This window comes from Gopherus flavomarginatus, chromosome 4, assembly GCF_025201925.1.
Source record: "Gopherus flavomarginatus isolate rGopFla2 chromosome 4, rGopFla2.mat.asm, whole genome shotgun sequence".
NCBI lineage: Eukaryota > Metazoa > Chordata > Testudines > Testudinidae > Gopherus > Gopherus flavomarginatus.
In genome coordinates, this window is record NC_066620.1 from 152,005,880 (window position 1) to 152,022,277 (window position 16,398).

Consider the following 16,398-nt stretch of genomic DNA (forward strand, 5'->3'; position numbering starts at 1 on the left):
TGTCTTTTCTCATTCAGTCTTAAATGCTCCTAATGAGGAGGACTCCATCACTTCTTGTGGAATACTGTGGGAGATGATCTGTACCTTTCAGAATAGCCCTTTGTTTTTATTGCTACACATCAAGGAAGGTGGGCAAGAGGAAGTTGAGGAGGACAGAGGGATCGATCAGGTGTGGGGGAGGAGATGGCAAGTTGGCTTGAGAAAGTGGTTGAACTGTAATTCTACATGGATTGCTGAACTTTATAGTGGGGCTTGCTTAATGTGTTGCTATTTTTAAGCTAAAAGTTCTCTGTGGGTGGAATAAATTCCCTCTCTTAATAGCAGGAATTATAAAGAATTATATGAATGGCTTTAGGAGTGTGTGCAGGAAACACAAATGCTGGAGTGGTTGCTAGTGTCAAAAAGATGTTTCAGCTGTTAGCAAAAAGAGCACCTCATAAAGAAGAAAAAAAATTGTGTTTTGCATTTTTGTTATAGATTCACACACAGGGCAAGGAATAAAACTAGAGAAGAACATATATTTAAATGGTTGAGCTCCATGTGTTTGAATTCCTGCTGATGCCTGGTTTGGAGTAATTCTGCTTTCTATGTTGACACATTCTGCTCCCCCCTTCTCCCCACCCCTATTCTTGTCCTCCTTATCTTAAACTTTAACATTTATAAACTGTGTATTGTGGTAAATACACCATAATCATCCATCCTGGGAAGTACTGTGGTAAATATACCATAATCATATAGTATTCTATAAAGTTTGGGGAGCTGTCCAGGGAATACTGTGGTGATGGAAAGATCTTAAACCTGCTACTTCAAGATCACTGATGAAACTGGCAGTTGATATTTCATTGGAAGGAGAGGTAAATACTACTGAAGATGGAAATACAAGCAGAAAACAAATGTTCACCTTGGAGAAAATCCAAAACCTAGATTCTGTACTTTAAAGGGAAATGTGGAAAGATTTATGGTGGTGAGGGATGCTAATTATACCTGATAAGCATGAAGATTTAGCAACAGAAGAAGGCCAGGGCAGTTTGGGGCTGCATAGACAGTGGTATCACAAGGGGGTGGTGGTCATTGATAGCACAGAGGTAAGCACCATAGAGGCTACTAGCTCTCAGTTCTGGTGCTCAGCTTGGGGCATCAGTTTCAGGGAAAGTCCAGCTCCTATATCTAGCCTTGGAGAACGGTATCCTAAGTCACTCTGTGGGGATGGTACATGGACAGCCTGGTCAGCACTAAGAACAGAGGCTGGAGCATGCTTAGCGAGGATAGAATCTTTAGTTGTTGAGCTGTAACTCTTAATCTACACTTTTCACCAAATGAAAATTAGAAAATCAAAACTGAGGAGCAACCAAAGCCCTCTCTTTGCCTGGCTGTCCTTTGCAAGCATGTCTCTGGATAGGCTTGAGGCACCACTTACATATATAGGATGAGCAGTCTGGAGTAATGATTCTTTGCATGCCCCTCCCCATTTTGCAACTGATGCTCTTGACAGTTTTATACAATCTTCCATTTCCAGTGAGGCCAGTCCTCTGACTTATACTAGCCTTGTTCTAATGTTAGACTGCCAGTTTTTACTTCAATCTAGTAGAGAAAAATAATATACCATATTAGAGTAGAACCCTATACTTCAAAGTACAAAGAGTCCTGTGGCACCTTATAGACTAACAGACGTTTTGGAGCATGAGCTTTCGTGGGCGAATACCCATTTAGTCAGATGTATGTAGTGGAAATTTCCAGGGGCAGGTATATATAGGTTGATGGACTCTTTGTACAGATCCAGACTAACACGGCTACCCCCTGATACTTGACACCATGCAAGGCACTGCATTTAGCCGTATGGAGTGGAAATCCATCAACCTATATATACCTGCCCCTGGAAATTTCCACTACATGCGTCTGACGAAGTGGGTATTCGCCCACGAAAGCTCATGCTCCAAAAGTCTGTTAGTCTGGATCTGTACAAAGAGTCCTGTGGCACCTTATAGACTAACACAGCTACCCCTCTGATACTTCAAAGTGTTACAGTAGCGCAGTATCAAATACTTGCAAAATCCATCTCAGTTAAGAGCAACCTCTGCTGTTATGTGCTTCACTGATATGTACCAGTGAGACCTTTTTGTACTGGCAGAGATCTGTCCAGAGTTGATGGCTGCCCACATGCCAGTGAAGGAGTCGTGTCTGTCTGTTTCTCTTGCTTTTCTTTTTCTTTTCTTTTTTTTTTCTTTTTTTCCTCCTGGTCCCACCATGCCATGACTTCACTGGGCCAGACTATAGACTTCTTTGGGACTTGTGATCAGTAAGTAATTGCTGTGTCTCAGAATAGTTTCTATGAATCCATCCTTTCCTTAAACAAACACAATGAACAGAGAGAAGGGGTTACAACAACAACAAAGCCTATTTGCATTAGGGTTGCCAACCTTCCCAGTTTCGCTAAAAGTCTCCCAGAATCAGGCTCTATCTCCTGTAGGCTATGGAAGCCAAACTGGGAGATTTTAGGCTGCCAAATGTCCAGTAGTCTCCTTGCCTGCCCTGGCCCCACGCCGCTTCACTCCCGGAAGCGACCGGCATGTCCCTGAGCACTGACTCCACAGCTCCCACTGGCCAGGAACTGCAGCCTATCGGAGCGATACCTGCAGGCAGGGGCAGTGTGGGGAGCCCCCTGTCCCCTACCCCCTCCCTTCAGGGGCCGCAGGGATGTGCTGGCTGCTTCTAGGAGCAGCATGTGGAGCGGGCAGTGCACGGAGCCCCTTGTCCCTGCTTTCCTCGGGTGGCTCCCGGTCAGCAACACAGCAGGACTAAGGCAGGCTCTGCCCCTGCAGAGCCATTGGCCACAGTTCCCGGCCAATGGGAGCTGTAGAGTCAGCACTCGCGCTGTTGGCAGCATGCAGACACACCTGCCCCCTGCTTCCCGCCCCCGCTCCAGGCAGCAAGGATGTACCAGCCACTTCTGGGAGCATGCAGGGCAGGCAGGGGACTTAGCCCCACTGCACTGCAGACAGAGCTGCCTGAGGTAAGTGCCACCTGGCTGGAGCCAGCACCCTCTCCCACACCCCAATCTGTTGTTCCAGCCCTGAGCCCTCTCCTGGAGCCTGAACTCTGCACCCCAACCACTGTCCCAGGCTCAGCCCAGAGTCCCCTCCCACACTCCAAACCCCCAGCCCATAGCCTGTATCCCCTCCCACTCCCCAACCCCTTGCCCCAGCCTGGTGAGGGTGGGGGAAGAGCAAACAACAGAGGGAGAGAGGGCGTTAGAAAAAGGGCAGGGCCTCAGGAGGTGTAAGGCATGGAAATGGTATTTGGGTTTGTGTGATTAGACAGTTGGCAATCCTAATTTGCATGTTTTACCTAACTGCTTAGGTAGATCTAACTTTCCCCCACATCCAAGAGTGAAGGGGCAGCATATCTTGAGCAGTCACTGACTCCTTCTGACCCCCTCTCAAGCTCTTTCATTTCTCCACCTGAAATGTCCCTGAGGCCTCAAAGCTGGGACCTTCCACTTCCGACCAGAGTCTTGATGCACATGGGTGGAAGTAGGCCTCAAAGAAATTGACACTTGTTTTAAGTATTAGTGACTGAGTTAATCCATTGTTTGCCTTCCGGCTGGGCAGCAAAATCGTATCGGACTGAGGTAATCCTCTGCCCCTATGTAGCAGACAGCATCACAGTAATAGAGGTGCACACAATCTAGAGAATACCTATCTCCCACATTCTTAACAGTAATTTATATTAAGCCAGTTCTTTAGAAGAAATCAAACTTTTATGAATATAGGCCTTGAAGTTGGCATTATTATTTACAGTAGGTTTTGGGACACAAGATTTGGACCAAAGAGAGTAGCATTGGCCCAGGGACTACAGTAGACTCCCAAGTTTCTCCCCTCCAGGCTGGAACCAGATCTGCAGGAGGTCCAGCCTAAAGAGTTAAAAGGACAAAGTCCAAAGTGCAGACATCTACCCAGTGCAGAGGATATTCTCCTGCCAGAGGAGAACAGGAAAACCCAGAGAAAAGGCCTAGACAACAGAATAACTGAGCATAATGTTAGAATTTTTCCCCTGATTGTTACTATTTTAATGTTACTCCTTTAACTGAACTATCCTACACATGCAGTCTTGTCTCATCTCTGCCATATTGAGAGTAAAGACCCTTCCTTTTTATTTTGAATTCTGCATGTGAGAATTTGTACTTGGGTATGAACACTGTGTTGGATGCCTAAGTGATTTTTAGTTGGCATGCACACAGCACTTGCTTTTGGGAAGGGGGTGATGTGGTTTCCATAGCTGTAAAAACTAACCTTTCTGTGTACCATGGCTCAGACTCGTGGCCAGGACACAGGGCCAACTCTAGGTTTCATGCTGCCCCAAGCAAAACAAAATACTGCTCCTGGAATTGTGCTGCCCCAAGCACGTGCTTGCTGGTGCCTAAAGCCGGTCGTGCCAGGACATGACAAAAATACTTCTGGATGTTTTTGCTGAAAACTTTGCTATTTAATTTTATGGACCCTGCTTCTAGTTCCTGGAGGAGGTGGTGTGTGCAGCGGAATTCAAAGAATCAAACACGGTGTGCATGTGAGGCAAGAGTGATGGTGCAAGTTCTTGAAGGTGGATATCTTTCATCTACGTGAACAATTTGGTGGACACAAATGTTCCCTTGAATGTTCTTAATTTTGAAAATGGTAATAGTGTCAGGAGAAATATTCAGTATCCAGTGCAGGAATTCAGAAAGGGAAGGGTATGGGTTGGTTAGAATGGCAAGAGGTATCTTAGTTGCTAGCTGGATGTCTTTCCTCCACTGTCATTTGCAGTCAATAAATTGCAGTCAGCAGAAATTGTTAGAGTGGCATTGTCATCAACCCTGATTTATGGTCGTAATAACCAGGAAGCTAGCATGAATATTTCTTCACAACATGTAAATTATCTTATGGAGTAGACAATCTGAATCTGTGGTGATCTCTTCAGACCAAAGAAACTATAAACGGATTGCACTACCATAAATTTTCCTTCTTTTTGCAAACACAGTATATACTTGAAGCTCCACTGGCAATTTGAGCAATTGCGTGTAACATGATCCATGACCCTGGGGTTACTAAGACAGCTGGGATCACTTGAGTTCCCTCTTGACATAGGTTTTGCTGTAAGGCAGCATGAACTAACACCACCTTTTAAAGCCATGCAATAGTTCTCCCGATACACAAGGACCTTCAGAAGCAGCAGATTATCACCTGGTATCAACCTTCCTTTCCTAACTAATTGAAAAGTAATTGCTTTTTGCAAAATTCTCAGTCTTGAACTACTTCTGTTCAACCAGTGAAGTTTCAGGCCAAGGTATGAAATACACATACTAAGTTCACCAATGGATGACCTACTCTTGCCCATTGACTGATTGGGGTAGGACACTTCATCTCCTATTAGATCTTGGTATTAGGCATGTGACAATTTTCCAAAAAGGGCCATATATTTGGAGTTTAATGTATCCATCCTACATATACCCACATTACATAATTTGAAAGCTTATTTTATATACATTTAGTTGAGGTATGATGTGGAGCTGTTAAGTACTGCCATAAGCCTGCAGGCTAGGTAAAACAGTGGTACCCAAAATGTCACTTTTTGCAAGTTCCAGAAACACTGTAATATGGCTGACTAATTTTTACTGTTTATATTATTTCAACACCTTAATGTTAATATTGGTCTAAGCTACCAAATGGCAGTGTATTTAAAATATTGTTTGTTGGCTTTGCATGGGAAAGCCTCCCCCTTCCCCCAAAATGGAGATGTTTAGTATGTGGAAAAAATGATGGTTCCTCTCTAGTACTGCAAAAACTGAACTAGGAAGAGTCCCAGGGAGGGGTGTTCATTCCAAATGGAATTGTACCACTTAATGCTGATGGAAATATCATTCATGAAGGAGATAATAGAAATGTCCTCCAGAGACAGACTATTGATATTGGGATATTTTGGGGGAGACAAAACATTGCTAGACTTTCTTGTTGATTCTGATGTATATGCAGCTTGTATTGCAGATCAGATACTTGCTGGTAAGCAATTCAGCCATTCTCTGCATGGCTTGATTCTAGCATCTGAGACCCTGGGTGATCTGAAACTTTTTTATTCATTGTTAAATGATGTGAGCAGGGAGGAAATACTCCAGCATTTTGTCAAATGTTGGCTGACACTCAATGTGTTTCAGTTCTGGAAACCTGTCTATTAAAGAGCTCGATGATGCTGTAACTCTGCGTATGCTGCTATTGGAGAAATTTCAGGGAGGGTGGTCATGGTATGCCCTGTCTCCTATGTTCAATTTTAGAATCATTTTCTCAAAGTCATACTTTTAAATGTCCAAATAGAATAAGATGGTTATTGGAAACTTCAGTTACACACACAATATGCCATGCTTCAATATTTCTTTACTACAAACTGCGCCTACTATGTAAGGTAAATATCACTCTACATTCTTGATATCCCTGAAGAAGTACAGTGCCTTTGAATGTGTGGAATTTTATATGCATCAGGTTCCTGGATCTTTCAATGGAATTTGGAGTGACATGGGAACAACTGTCAAAGGCTCAAAGGGTGGAGTGGGACTGTAGGACTGACCAGAAAGAAACTAGCTCTTGTCAGGTTTACTCTCATAACACAGCCTGAATATGAAAAAGCTATAAGAACAAGAAGTAGTGAGGACAGAGTCAACAAACAAGTCCTTGCTGCTAAACTGAAGAGGTATGAAGAGTATGTTACAGCTTTTACTAACCATGTCATCAGCAATATTGCAAACACATTTGACCCCAAATCACATCTAGAGGTTCCTGTCAATGTTGTTTACTGGACAGCATGTAACATCAGATGTACAAGAGTTCCTACTCAAAATAGCAGATTCTGTAGAAGAACAAATAGAGCAATTTGTGAGAGGTGCACTTGATCCTGATGGACCCATAGTTTCTTCATTCCAGTCAAGAAGTCTGGCATCAATACCTTGATGACGTAACCAAGAAGACAAATTAAGTCTGGCAAGGAAGGGCCAATCATAGCAATCCAGAAACTGTTTTCTGAAGAGCCTGTCATTGGTGAGATATGGATGATTTTTTCAATGGCAACTGTTCTTAGGCACAGGTCCTATTGGGTTAGTGTCTCTCCTTCTCATTGTTCCATCAGCATAGAACAGACAAAGCTGAATAGGACATCAGCTGGAAGCTCAAGCTGAAAGAATCCATGAGCTAAGAGCATTCAGCAAAGAAACTGCAGTATATATCTCAGGCTTCATGGCTGGAGACAAATTCCACACATTTTGATGAATAAAGGCAGGTCCTAAGAAGATATGACAAAACTAATTCTGTAATCAAAGTCTGACAGCTATGACTACAGTAAATGAGATCTGCAGAAAGACAGCAGGACAGGATATGATGTCTGATGGAAGAAATACAAGATGATTGCTGTGCCTCCATGGAAAACTTGTAAACATGTAATCCAACAAGCATCTCGTAGAAGAGTTTTACAAGTGACTATGGTTCAAAATGCCTGTATGTGCAGGAGCACATCCAGTAAAGACATTTTCTTACTAGAGGCTTTTCCAGTGGTGACTGGTCAAAAACTACTGACACTTGCTAATGGTTTTAAATTATGGTCACAAGACCAAGTAACACAAAAGCATGTAAATTTACTGATTTGGAACTTTTTATTTTTATATAATATAAAAAGTGTCTGTGTATTTTATATATAATAGTATAACAAATAGAGCTGACTTCCACGTCTAGTCTGGCTTGTGCTGTTGCTTAGCTAGTGGGAAGTGATTCTTGTACGAAGAACAGGTTTTGTTTTTAGTTTTACCTTTTATTTGATGGGGTTCAATGACATTTTCAAAACTGAGAATTCTTTCTATGTTTGAAGTGTCACTTTTTCATATGTAAGGCTATGTCTAGTCTCAGATTTTGCATAGAGTGCAAATGGTAATCTTAAAATGCAATATGCTGTTCAGTTTTAGCAAATGAGTAAGTATCTTTATAAACAATTACACCAGTTAACAAAATATGGAACTTTGTTTTATTGCAGGATATGATATGTCTACCTTCATAAGGCGTTACAGTAGATACTTGAATGAAAAAGCATTCTCCTATAGACAAATGGCATTTGATTTTGCAAGAGTGAAGAAAGGGTAAGCTGTTTGTTTATGTATTTAAACTTAATTATGATGGGACTTAAGTGAAACCTGACTCTCTTCAGTCACAAAAATAAATAATTATCTAATGCTTTAATGAAAGGGCCTGGTTTAAGTACTAGTTGAACAGAAAATGAAAGATGCAACTAAATCTAAAAATTAAAAAATAATTCAGTTTGTCAAGTAGTGGTAGTCCATACTCCCTCAGTGCAATCTTTAATAATGTCTTGAGCTGAGATGTGTGAAAACCCCTCAATACCAACTGGCAGAGGGCACACCGTACTGTAACCCTTATCAGGCCTGACACGTTCACTACCCCCAACACAGCTGTCATGATATGTATCTAAAGATATCATATGTAAACTGGTGGTGTCTGCTCAGGAATGTATTTTGTGTATGTGTGGGTTGGGTATAAAGAGTTATGTATGCTGGGTACATGATCTTGACATGTGGTTGGGAGGTGCTGAATGGATCCAGTCCTTCCTTGAACGTGGTATTGTCTGGCTGGATTACAAACAGAGATCAATGAAAGTACACTTACATATAAGGTAAATAAAACAGTCCAAGCTGCAGCTTCGTGAGCATACTAGGGGACAGAGTCTGCATCCCCAGGAAGTTATCCTGGATCTTTAGACTGAGATAATGGACACTGGAAAAGATAAGGGGAACAAAGACATTCCAGTTATCTGTCACTTAAGCGACAAAGGGAAACTCACCCTCTGAGCCTGAGAAAGTTGGATCCCCTGGCCTAGCAGGCTAGAGATGCTGGTAACTTGATTTGAAAACTGCTTAAGCAAAGATTGTAACTTGCTAAAATTAAGTTTTAGTCACTAGAAAGTGTATTTTTTGTTTTTGTAATCATACCTTGTAACCATTTTATTTTAGTATCACTGAAATCGCTATTCTTTGTTGATAAACTTATTCTTAGCTTTACTACAAATCATATCCGTGCTGTTCTAATGAAGTATCGAGTGAGTCCTCAGCTAACCTAACAGGCTTGTGTGTACATTGTCTTTTTGAGGTAGTGAACTGAATCTCTGTGCATGTCCAGTCTCTCTGTGGACACTACAGAGACGTGTCTGGGAACTCGGGTATTGGGAGGTCACAGATTTTTTTTTTTTTTTTTTTAACCTGCAAAGCAGGGTAAAGACCAGCAAAGTGTCAAAGAGTTTGCTGGTGAGACAGACTGACTGGCGTGGTAGGAAGCTGACATACCCTTCTGCCTCAGCAGGAGAGGTTTACTGTAGATGAGACTGTAATATGGTGCCTTACAGTTCTGGATGTCCTGAGCCGTGTGTCCCAATAAGTCAGGATGACGAAAGTGAGTAGAAAATCTGTATACAAGAGTTTTCAGTGCAGTGCTTTTTGTTTAAAAGTGCTATTACATGTTTTTCTGCAGGCATATTGCATGCAGAAACTCGAGAGAGTGCTATTGCTCTTAGTCCTGATGCTACCATATTTGGAAGGCTGTACACCATTCTTGTAGAAGATTTATAGTAAAACAGTTCAAGCGCCACAAGAACTAGAAGACTAGACAGAGTGAAGAAGCTAAATTTTATACTTAAAAAAAAATTAATGTAAGGGCCAATGGGAAATATTGTCATAGTTCCATTGCAGATGATGGCTATGGGAGATAGCAGCGCCCTGAAAGAAATATTTTTATGGTTTAGAAATGTTCTCAAAACTAAAAGCAAATGAGCAGTAGAAACAATTACTAAGAAAGAGATTGTTAGACCAGCTTGATGAGAATAATGTAATAACTTAGTTTTTCAAAACATATGGGATCAGATCAAATGAGCCAGCTGGCCTTTTCAGGCCCTACTAAATGTTAGAATTATATTGTGGTAACTGGCATTTTACCATGTAGACTGCTTTTAAGTTTTGCTTGTTTTTTCTTAATGGTACTTTCTTGAGTCACTTGAACAAAATATTTTAACCAAGAAAAAGGTTTTAACCTTCAAACGCGTTTTAAAAAAAACTTTATTTTTAGTTTTAGTTTGTAGGCTATCTCTACTCAAGCTATCCCCTCTTAAAAAAAAAAAAATCCTGTATAAGAAGGGGCCTTGCAGCTTATCTGGCTCTGGATGAAGGACAGAAGTAAATTCTAGAGCTGAGGCTGTCAACTGAGTGCCCTCTCTTCCCCACTCCATCTGTTAACATAGGATGTTCCTGCTAACAGTCTCTAGCTGATATCAACTGCTGAGTTGGAAAACCGAACAGGATGGCAGAGGTATCCAGGACCCAAACTAAAAGGCTTGGTAGATCAAACACAACATCTTGAACTTCTCTCAAACCAACTGGACTAGCAAGTTTGGTAACAAACTGGCAAGTGTACACTGATGTGCCCCCAAAATACCCACAGTTGTGAGGCACCTCTTCACTGCCTTCCTGTAGCATCAAGGAGTCTCATTTGTGCTTGCTATAGATCAGTTCCCTGAAACCAACAGCCTCTGGCAGCACAAACACTATTTTTCAGACCTTCCTTTCTCTGTGTAGGTAGCAATAGGTACATACCAACCCTGAGTCCTTGGAACATTCCCTTGCCCCTTTTCACCTAGATACTCTCAATTAGCAGGTCTCATATTCCCAAAGGAACAGTACACACCAGCTTGTAAGATTCAGCTCGGGACCATCACTTTGCTTAATATCACAGTGTTTAATATATTTATAGTGAAAGTAGTAATAAACTTACTAGAAGTAGTAGTTAGTAAGACTATTCGAAACAAATGGTTACATAGAAAGCATGGACATAACATGCTTTTTACAGACTAAACTTAACTAAATGTTTTCTCTCGCTCAATCTTCTGCTGCATTTTTAACTATGGCTGTCTAAGACCCTGCTTTCATGAATGCAGATATGCTGTCCGTTTACTTCCTAGGTGCAGGATACCAGGGTATCTTTGCCTTCTAGAATTACTCCTAAGTTCATTGTCTTTACTCATAGACAGAATAGCCCACCATGGCTTTTTTTTTTTTTTCCTGTGTGCTTTCCTGTTGGTTTCGCATCTCAGCATTTGACTGCATGTGTAAATAGACATCCATTGTGTTAGCATACAATGTTCAATTTATATCCCAACAGAGAGAGACAGACATTTCTTACCCCCTGTCTGGAGAAACTGGTCTGCAGCATGTTACCTTTTGGTGACCTGCTTTTATCTTTTATATACTAAAGAACATAATTTTCTGGCACACATACATAACTCCTTGCATGGTGCATATACATACATTTCACAATGATATTGATGATCAGTGTGACATCAGCTTTCATTTGAGACCTCACATAACGTTCTTGGGTGAACCAGAATATACGTACCCGAATCAGAAAATTTCTGTAACCCCACTGCACACCCTTCCCAGTTGGCATTAAGAAGATCTTAAGTCACAGACCTCCCTTCAAGTTAGACTAAATATTTTTCATAGTCGTAATTTCATGTGGCTTTCCATCAGCATGCAAACATTACTTGTTTTAATATTCTGTAAAACTGAGATGAAACTTGTAGGCAGTGGGTTTGCGCAGATGTTGCTGATCTGCTAACTTAGCCCATAGAATCATTACAGGGCTTATTACAGCTCAAGAATGTGTGAGAAGGAAACCTCCATGTGCATTTCCGAGCCCAGGTTGAGTATGTAGCATTTGCAGTGAGAAAAACATTTATTGGTAAACTGAGCATATTGATACAGAAACTCAAGCCATGAACGTAACTACACAGTGCATGTTTTAGAATCCATTTTCAGTACATAAGGACTGCTAGGTGATTGTTCTGACTCGCCTAGTAATGGTTTATAATTCCTGTTTCACATTATGAAGGTGCTGCTATACTCTGATACTGCTATAGCATAAGTTATGACTGGATGATTTATATCCTCTTACCTGGGAAATGAATACTTCAGGGAACGTTTTCTTTATGGTTTTATATATTGGCTCTGTTCCTTGCAGGGCCTGGGATCTTGTGTCCTGGAGGCACCCTATAGGAATCTTACAGGCTTGCTTCAGTAGCTGCTCAGAAACCAGTTGGGATGATCCTTGGTATAAGAGTTTCTCTCTTCTCAAGCAAAGAGATGATCTTCAACCCTCCCGCCTCCAATCAGTCCTTTTTTATTTATGGGGTTGAAATCCCTACTAAGTGACAGGAATATTAACATGGAAATCTTCTGGAATTTAGTGCATCTTATTAACATAACATGAATTTAGTAACCTTAAATGAATTTCTCCTTACTCTTTCCACTCTCAGAATTCTCATGCACAATAAATTGTCATATAAAATCGTGCCATTAAATTTATAAATTGAATAAACTAGTAATGCACAAGAACCACACACATTAGTCTCTAGGTTACATTTAGTAGTCTTGGGGCCTATCTTAAGACTTTCAAACTCCTTTATGACTAATCTAGCTGGTTAAAGTCCAATTTGCATTTCAGAGATCCCTTTCAAGGTATAACATATCTCATACTATGTTATATCTAACTATAGAGACTCCAGACACCTTGCTTGTTTGCAGCTGAAGGGGATGACTGGATAATGTGTATCAGATCATCACCACAGACCTCTGGATCTGAGTTAATCTTCTTTAAGGGTAATATACAGGTCCCGAGCCAGACCTTAAAACCCTCCTGTCAATTAATCATAAAGACTTCAGTCTTGATTCCAGTGGACCTTAGTGTCTCCAAAACAAGACCACTAGTCTTTCTAAGGCTGAAGAAGTGATCCATGGTTTGAGAGAGAGATACTGTATTTATGGTCAGCCATCTTTGGAGGAGGGTGTGTGTTCAGTTTATGTTACAGTCACCAGAAACATAGAATGGGTTTCTGTAGGTATTAGAAATTCATAGAAACAAATAGAGCAATACAGGCAGAAAGACGGACAGGAAGTACCTACTGGGTACTGGAATTTGGTTTTTATCTGCTGTGGATGGAATAGGTCAGATAAACTCTCATCCACTCAAGTTTTTGTTTGTTTGTTTGTACAAAATATTTTCTTCTTGACGACTACTTGATTGTGTTTATCAGTACTTCCCTCTGCTGTGAATACAGTCTTCCTGGTCATATATTTAAAAACAGTTTTTGTGTAGGTCTTTGTTCCTCCCTAACAGCAGAATCTTTGTATGTTTATGGAGGTTCATTTCAAAGTTCTTAGTCTGCACAAGTAGAAATCTGTTCAACATGTTCTCTTTAGAGAAGAGTTCTACTCCTGTAATTCAGATTCTCTGAAGGGACTGTTTGATGGAATTCCTGTTTTGTGTACCCATCTTCCCTCAGAGCTGTTGAAGGTTACTTTTTTCAAGTGACGGTTTCCTTGGGCACTCAAAACATAGAAAGCAAAGAACTTCCTTTTTATCAAGAAAGTGAAACTGAATTTTCTCTATGGGATTGCAGAGGCTCTAGAAATTGGTCTCACTATCAGACTGAACTAGTGTTGTCTCAAAGGGTCAAATCTTTGAGAACTATTTGTAGTACCACAGTGCCAAGCAACTGGATCCTATTGTGGTAGGCACTGTCCAAGCCATGGGAATTCCAGTCTCTATGCCAGGGTGTGGCTACCAAAAGGTAGGAGTGATGGAATCGATTCAAAAGATACTTGAAGATGAGCAGAATTACAGGTGGCTAACTGCCCTTGTGGATGCTATAGTGGGAGAACATTTAAGTGCAACACTGTACCTTTGTGTCTGACATGATATGCTGCACTGTATTTTTCCACGACTACCTGTCACTTTTTTTAGTAGTAATAGACTACAAATTAGGTACTTAGCAAACAATGGAACCTATGAAATAAGTGGACCTCTCCAACGCTTACCAAGATTTAACTTCAATTTTACATCTTTTACACGATTCACTGAAATAGGTGACCTAGATGGCAACCAAAACATATTTGAGATGCTGTGTTGTGTTTTGAAACTTTCTAAACCACCACACTATTGTACTTCAGGCCCTGTAGTTAATGAGTAACTAATCTTCAATCAAACTTGTCAACTTCTTCTGTCTTGCAGCGCTGAAGGTGTAATGAGAACAATGGTTCCAGAAAAGCTATTGAAAAGCATGCCAATATTACAAGAACAAATTGATGCACTTCTTGAATTTGATGTATGTATTCAGAATTTTAAATTGAAAACAGAACTATAAACATTACTTCATACATTTTTTTTAAAAGCTACCTAAATGTGTTGCTTTACCATAGTAGCAGCTGAGATTAATGGGACTTAACACTTTAGTGTAATAGGGCACAACGTACTTTCCTCCAATTTGTTGCATTTCAAGGGGTTGGTGAAGTACAGTGTTTGTTTTTTAATGTTTTTCTGTTTTCAGGGTAAATATAGGTTTTGTGGATAATGCAAAGTAAATAGTAGTTGAAAGGATAATGAAGGTGGGCTGTGGACAGGGGAATGAAGGAGCAGACAAGATGAGGCAGGAGAAGAGAGTGGGAGTGGAAGAATTGATGCCCAAGTTTCTTTTTTGTTTTGTTTTTTAAACTTGAGCTTGGGAAATTGTTTTTGCATATAAAGGACAGGACATAAGGGAAAAAATGGGAAGGAGAGTGATTGAGAGCAGCAGAAGAAAAAGGTGAAAGAATAAGAGGAAAACACTGCTGCAAATCTCAGTTAAGACCATGGCAGAGCAACCATAAATCATAAGGTTTTTGTCCGTTTATTTTTTTTAAATCAGACAGAGGCTTTGTAAAACTAAACTGGAAACTTGTGCTATTGTAACTTCAGATTTAAAACTTTTAATTAACTAAATTATAAATGCTAGCTTTTTTTACATGCTACTGCTGGTAGGGTTTAGGGTGACCAGACAGCAAGTGTGAAAAATCGGGATGGGGTGGTGGGTAATAGGCACCTATAAGAATGGCCATACTTGGTCAGACCAAAGGTCCATCCAGCCCAGTATCCTGTCTACCATCGGTGGCCAATGCCAGGTGCCCCAGAGGAAGTGAACCTAACAGGTGGTGATCAAGTGATTTCTCTCCTGCCATCCATCTCCACCCTCTGACAAACAGAGGCTAGGGACACCATATAAGACAGCCTATAAAATTGGGACATCTGGTCAACCGAGTAGGGTTTCTTAAGCAGGTAAATAACTTTAATCACAGAGTAGTCCCATTGGCTTCAGAGTGACTGCTTGCACACTTAGTTAGGCATGTGTATAAGTGGCAGCATCAGTGGCTAAAGCATTTTTATTGAAAACTTTTCTTAGGGGCATGAAATCTTCGTCACTTAAAAATTGTTTCTATGTTAACATTAAAAAGTTTATTCAAACTTTCAGTGCATTGATGCAGTATTGTGAACTTCTTGTACACAAAGTTTTCAAAAGTGGAAATCTAAAATTAAGCCCCTAAACTCCTTGGGCACCTAAATCACTTAGGTGTCCATGTCCACACTGGAGTTGAAGGTGTAATTTCCAGCTCAGGTAGACATGCCAGTGCTAGTTTTGATCAACCTAATGTGCTCAAAATAGCAGCATGTCCAGAGCTGCAGTGATGGTGGGATGGGCCAGCTGGCTGTGAGGTTTTAGTGCACTAGCTTAATCAAAGCTAGCTCAGGTACATCTACCTAAACTGGAAATTACGCCTACAGCTTCAGTGTAGACATGCACTCTGAAGCCAGTGAGACTTCTGCTTTTAACTGCAAATAGTGATGGACTATTTGCCAGGTCAAAGCATTTCACTTTTGACTTGTGGAAATGTGTGTTATAGGAAGGGCATTGGTTACAAACATTGTATAATATAGGCTATTTATTGAACTTCGTGCCCTTCTCACAAGAAAGGTGTTAATGAGACTCTGTACTGGTCTCTCTCACCATAGATGAGCATTTTAAGTATGAAACTCTCTTTAGAATAAACTTATGAAAAATCTGACATTCTATTAAAACTAGGAAATTAAAGAAATAAGCAAAAAATCGACTTTAGTATCTTAATAAGATATAAAATAATGAAGTCTGCTCTTAAAAATGGAAGCAATTCTTCATTTAAAAAAACATTTTTTGGGTTTTTTTTATCCACTTTTGGTTGACACTGGTGGGGAGGACAGGAAGGGGAGAAAGGGAACAATAAAAGGAAGGAGGGGGAAGGAACACTGCAGTTCTTTCTGACTGGGAGGCAGCAATGGGTGGGGATATGTAGCACTTCCCTATTAAGAGCAGCAGTGATAGGGAAAGTGGAGCAGGGGAGAAGATGGTAGCTGCTGCTGTTTCTCAACCTAAATGTACCAGGGTTATTACTGTGGTAATAACTCAGGCTTGTATATTTTATTAATACAT

At 40.7% G+C, this 16,398-nt stretch overlaps 1 protein-coding gene across 1 annotated transcript in view; it reads left to right on the forward strand.

The window, feature by feature from the left end:
• Nucleotides 1-16,398, forward strand: part of SNAP91 (synaptosome associated protein 91) — a 174,233-nt gene that overhangs the window by 51,412 nt on the left and 106,423 nt on the right. The window contains exons 5-6 of the mRNA XM_050950204.1: nt 8,041-8,143; nt 14,133-14,226. Of these exons, the coding sequence (XP_050806161.1) occupies nt 8,041-8,143; nt 14,133-14,226 (197 nt within the window). The remainder of the gene's footprint in view (nt 1-8,040; nt 8,144-14,132; nt 14,227-16,398) is intronic.